General features: G+C 35.8%; 1 protein-coding gene across 1 annotated transcript in view; it reads right to left on the bottom strand.

Annotated features, from left to right (window-relative positions):
- The window catches only part of LOC117123136, a 1,055-nt gene extending 546 nt beyond the window's left edge, over positions 1–509 (bottom strand). Inside the window, exon 1 of the mRNA XM_033268986.1 lies at positions 11–509. Within this exon, the coding sequence (XP_033124877.1) occupies positions 11–369 (359 nt within the window). The 5' untranslated portion in view covers positions 370–509. The remainder of the gene's footprint in view (positions 1–10) is intronic.
- Positions 510–5,775: the final 5,266 nt, after the last annotated feature.

Below are 5,775 nucleotides of genomic sequence, written 5' to 3'. Positions count from 1 at the left end.
GCTTAAGTAGGACAGTTTGTCAGTCTGTCCCGGAGACCCAATCTGTCCCTTTATTTTCAATTCCCTTTTAAACATCTCAAGGGATGACGGCAGTGATTGTGTGGTTTCAGTTGAACTTGTTGGAGATGCCATAAACTCTTGAATTTTTGCCTTCACCACCAGCAGGATGCTTTTACCACCATCCTCAAGAGCCTCCACCTCTTCACTCTCCAAGTACCTTAAAATGTGTTTAAGTACTGCACGGATTGGTTTATTGGCAATTCCGGCATCTTGCTTAATTTCTCCAGCTACCTCTTTCAGTTGAGGCAGAGTTAACTTATATAGGCAGTCTTTAACTTCCCTTTCTAATGCTTGGAGGTCCATGGTCATCTTTACGTCAGCAATGTCCTGGCAGGATCGCCAGATTTTACGGGTGTTTCCAGGATATTCCGACTGTGAAAGAATTCACATAGACCTCAGTTAGATGTTGGTTACTCTGTATCAAGCACTTTAATGATCATCTTAACACATTCAAAATCATAATGACAAGTGTTAAAACATAAAACAAATTAACTAATAAATCAATTTATCTGATCCTTTACCCAACATTTCTTTTACTAAATTAAAACTAAAATGACATTAAAACATTAAATCATCATATGAGGGAAAATACCACTTTATATTTTACTATAGAGAATTGTTTAAAGCCTAAAATAAAGTACAGTATTGAATATACAATACTCTACCCTGTTAATACAGTTGCTATTCTTGTTACACATTGGGGAAAACAGGGTTATAAATTACACTATGTAATCTACCTTAACTTGCTCTGTAACCTTCGTTGTCATAGCAACAGCCCAGTTTCAGTAGCACAGCCCTGCATACCTTACCAATTAGTGTTAAGGTCACTAACCTAAATGCGGTGCACTGTATAGGGTTCTATTGGGCCTACTGTATTCTATTGAACCTACAGTTTATTCCTCACAATAATGACAAGTTTTAATTACTTATTCATAGCATAGTGAACATATAACAGTTATGTCAACTTTAATCTAAAGCTTAGATGCATAATAATAAACAATCATCTATCATAATTCCTATAATAGTCTATCTATTACAGTATTCAACCATGGTTTAACAGTGAACTGTAACTATAACGTTTTCATCTTTAATTATCTCTAGTTTAATTCATTGAGATACACACTTATCTTAGCATCTATCTAAAATATAATGTAAATGATTTAAATACTAAAAAAAGTTATAAAAGAAAACATATTAGGGTACTTACCTGTGAAAGAATTCACATAAACCTCAGTTAGATTTTGGTTACTCTGTATCAAGCACTTTAATGATGATGAGCTCAATGCCAGAGGCCCAACCTCAACCAGGTCATGTGACTTTCCACAGGTCCTTGGATGTTGACATTTAATAGGGGCCTACTTTTCTGTGCAGGTAACACTATACTTTGATTGGACATTCGTTTCTGTGCTTTACTGTGTGAAACACCCTGCCACATAGACTATTGGGAACAGGTAACCGACAAGGGGAAAGTGATCTAAAACCCCACGGTTACAACTGGTTCCCACACCGGATATATCGGACCGGAGTTTCAACTTCATAAAATCAACACGTTAACAGGAGACCATCCGATTTCTACAAACAAGTTGGATGTATAGACATTGGTTGGATTGCACAAACATGGAAACAAATGAGATTAAGTAAGAAGTAACTAAGTAAGCTAAAGAAGATGGCTGTTTTCTTATTTCTTGTTACTTTTGCTGCTGATTGATTTTCTTTAAATTATTGGACGTGCTGACAGAAAAACAAAGAACTAGTTTTGCTGTTATTTCTTATTTGCGTTTGACATCGATCTGAAAACCAAATCAAGATACATAAGCAGACACGGAAAGACCTGCTACTGGACTGATTCTGCACCCGATTATGCTAGTATCACTAGGTATATCCAACCAAACAATCGCGTGTCAGTCACACTGTAGTGCGGCTGTCTTTCGAATACAGAATACACGATATATGGTCAGTCACGTAGCATCGTATGGACAATTTTTACTGTAAAAACATAGGGTTCCAAAACCATGGGTCATGGGTCATTAGTCGCGACGCCGTGAACCAGATATGCGACGCATCCAGGTTATTTGGCGATGCTATGCCAGCGCGACGATGTGGTGGATCTTGGCCTATATAATTTTCTAGTACAGTATCTTATATAATTTAATACCAAGGCAGACCCATGGAGATCCCCAGGTAAGGCTCTGCTTATTTACAGTCATGTGTCGGCTAGGCCTGACCTATCCAGGCCCCTGCTGTTCCTCACCATAAAGCCTTCGAATAGGCCTCCTATTAGGCTTTAGTGGCCCTACGTTGCTAGCCGGGCTTTTTGCTTGGCCTGCCCCTTGTAGCCTAGCGCTGGGCTAAGCTCTACTTTCTTGGCCTAAGCGCCATTAAAGTGTTTCAAATCATTTGCCCCATTTTGTGCGAAATGACCTGAAATATGAGCTGAAACAACCAACTAAAGTTAAGGTTGTACTGTAACTTCTACTATGATAATTAATCAGAACTTTCCATGCCCATGATATTTTTTCTAAAAATTACCAAAAAAAAGGTTCAACTTTTATATTTTTAAAGTAATAATATTTATTTTACGATTGAGAATATTTATTTGATCTTAAAATTATATAATGGTATAAAATATATAATTTACTTATTATAAATAATAAATATTTATAGTACCCCAGCAAATACAAAACATTCTTATTTATAACATTCGCAAATATTGTGGTAGGTATGTCACAACATAACATTCACAGAACATTGTAAGAACGTTCAAACGTTGTGACGTTGTGAAATTAGGTTATAGGCCTAAGTACGCATAATTATGTTTTTACAAAATAACGTTCTTATTACGAAACTGTAACGTTAATACCTTCTTATAACGTATTATTGTTAGTTTCTAGGACAGTATCTAATTTTCCTGCTTAATCTAGCAAAGATGAAAAGTCATGACAATCTATCTTGTATACCTATCATTATACCGTTCTGTAAAAATATTGTTTATGTTAAATACTTATACATTCAAAAAATCATTATCAATAAACTACACATTGATCTCTAATAATATATAATATATCAATGCAAAACTCAAGAATAATAATGCTATTATTATCACGGCTTGCAAGTAATAATGTCAACAATACAGTTAACCAACAACAACAACATAGAACAATAGATCATTAGTTTACAAATTACAAAAATCAATTCTGTCTGTCACCATCGGTACTACAAACAAGTATTCAGTATGCATATAAAGACAATTTTGCTTGCAAGGCTATCAATTAGGCTGCTGCAGTGCGAAAAAAAGCTGCTGTTTTCTATCGGCACTGCCGCAGTGCCAAAAAGCTGCTGTTTTCTATCGGCACTGCCGCATAATTCATATATATTGTGCACTACTAGACTTCAAAAAATTAGGAACAAGGTTTCACTGGTACTCTTTGGTCTTTAATGTCTTTCCAAAGATCCTTACCGTGAACTATAACAGTAAAATATAAAACAAGTTAATTACACAACTGCAACCATAGATGATTTTCTCTAGAAAAATTATCATGGGTTTCCCACGCAACTCGAAATTAATAAACCGTAACAGAGTTTTCATTATCATAGCAATTATAGCATAGTCACTATATCTTTTATATTGTATTATTAATACAATAGAATATATTCCTATTATTAAAAATAAAATTATTGTATAGTACCTCATTTTTCTCGAAAAATAATCAGCAGTGCAATGTCTTCAAGATTTACAATCGTCTGATAACCTACAAATAATCATAAACCAGAGGATCCACTAATTAATCTTAAATAAAACAAAAAGACAGTAACTGCGAAAAGAGACGAGACATTTTGAGATTCAACGTTTCGATCTATTTGATCATTTTCAAGAATACTGTTGAGAAAATCTCACCCATCCATTTATGTTTACAATATTTACAGAAGTATAACAGAAAGCAAATAAAAACCGACCAATGATCATGATTGATAATCTAAAAATAATCATTGATAATTATCTACAATCAGATATGTTTGAGGTCTAAATATAAGTATTTGTATCCCAAAACCAATTATAATATCCATAAAAACATCAACACACAAGCACATTCATTCGACTCCTGGTCACCGAATCTCCTTACAAACTTTCTCTAAGCCTAGGCTATAACATGGCCACCTACGGCACGAAACGTGCTTCATAATACAGTCATAAATAACAAATAAGCAATAGTTTGTTAAGAAAAACATTGCAATAGTACAGTAATTAATTATAATTCACTCAAAATCATTAAATCAAACTAGGTAATTCCCATCTGGCGTCAAATCCGCAATATCGTTAATTTAACTGACGAAAATCAATAACTCGTCCTTTGGGAAACTATAAAAAAAAAAACCACTATCCAAGTGAGGGCGCAATTCAAGAGATTATACATAGGTATAAACATATAAACATATAGCGCCGCCTCTAGGATGGAGGAAAATTGCTCCATTGTCATCATCGACGTTTCACTATATCGCGAACTGCTCTACCTATCTTTGTATCGATGTACTACAGGTATTTATTATTTTTGATACTAGCTTAACCACTGCTCCACCATGTGAGCGTTTCAGTCAGTTTTATGACAGAAAGTGGTTGGAGGTTAGAATTGCACATAGGCCTATATCCTATAGGTCTCTGTGGTCTAATGGGTATGATACTGCCTTTGACAGCGAGAGATTGCAGGTTCGAATTCCACCAGAGACACCTTTTTTAATTCAACTCAAAAAAGGAGCTTTTGTTGAAAAGCTATGCTTGATACGATTATAACAACATGTTCCTATTTGAGCACTGTTATTATTATTTACGTATCAGGAAATAAGTTAGTACATGCATAAAGAAAAAAAAATATTTATCTATATGCTCTATATTAATTTCGACAGCTTATGTCCCGTTTGTTGTACACAACACATACAAATTGCCATTTCAACGACAACCAATCTACTGTGCCTAGGCTAGTGACGTAGGCTTACACAACTTCTTCGTCGTCGGCCTTTTACGTACAGTACCGGACTTCCGACTGACCTCGAAAAACTGCAATGTATTTGTGTTATACAAAGTAGGCCTACAAACCAAAACTCCGTTTCCATTTGGTACTATGGATTCACACGAGTCATACGCGATACCGTTCGGGGATTTTACAGATGTACTCCCAATTGGATGCGCTGGTTCTGGAACAGTGATTCACAAGGCATTGTGGACATCACAAAATAATCGGCAAGTTGCAATTAAGATCTACAATAAGCAACTTCACGATAAAGAGGTCAATATTCTCAGAAAACTTGATCACCCAAACATCATTAAATTCTTCGGGATTGTAAACCCTCCATTTTCCAGTGGGATTGTCATCGAATATGCTTCAGGGGGCGATCTTTTGAACTTCTTGGCATCTAAACGCAAAGAGAAAGTTGGAGTAAGGCTTCCACGAAGACAGTTTACCCACTGGTGCCTTGATATTGCTAGTGGCATTCAATACCTGCATGCGCGTCGTATTACCCACAAAGATATAAAATCACCTAACGTTCTTCTAAGTGATGATATTATTCATGAAAAAGGTGAAGAATCGTTAAAGCTTTTGAAAATATGCGACTTCGGCATCTCGAAAGAACTCACCAGTACAGAATCAGTAGTCTCTAGATTCGGCGGGTGTACTAAATCATGGGCAGCCCCCGAGGTCATTACGGACGATCGGGTGGTTT

Source organism: Anneissia japonica, unplaced genomic scaffold (genome assembly GCF_011630105.1).
Source record: "Anneissia japonica isolate Jap-2015-1 unplaced genomic scaffold, ASM1163010v1 scaffold5067_len495651_cov149, whole genome shotgun sequence".
Classification (NCBI taxonomy): domain Eukaryota; kingdom Metazoa; phylum Echinodermata; class Crinoidea; order Comatulida; family Comatulidae; genus Anneissia; species Anneissia japonica.
The sequence above is the reverse complement of the archived record's forward strand: the minus strand, read 5'-3'. Positions and strand labels throughout refer to the sequence as shown.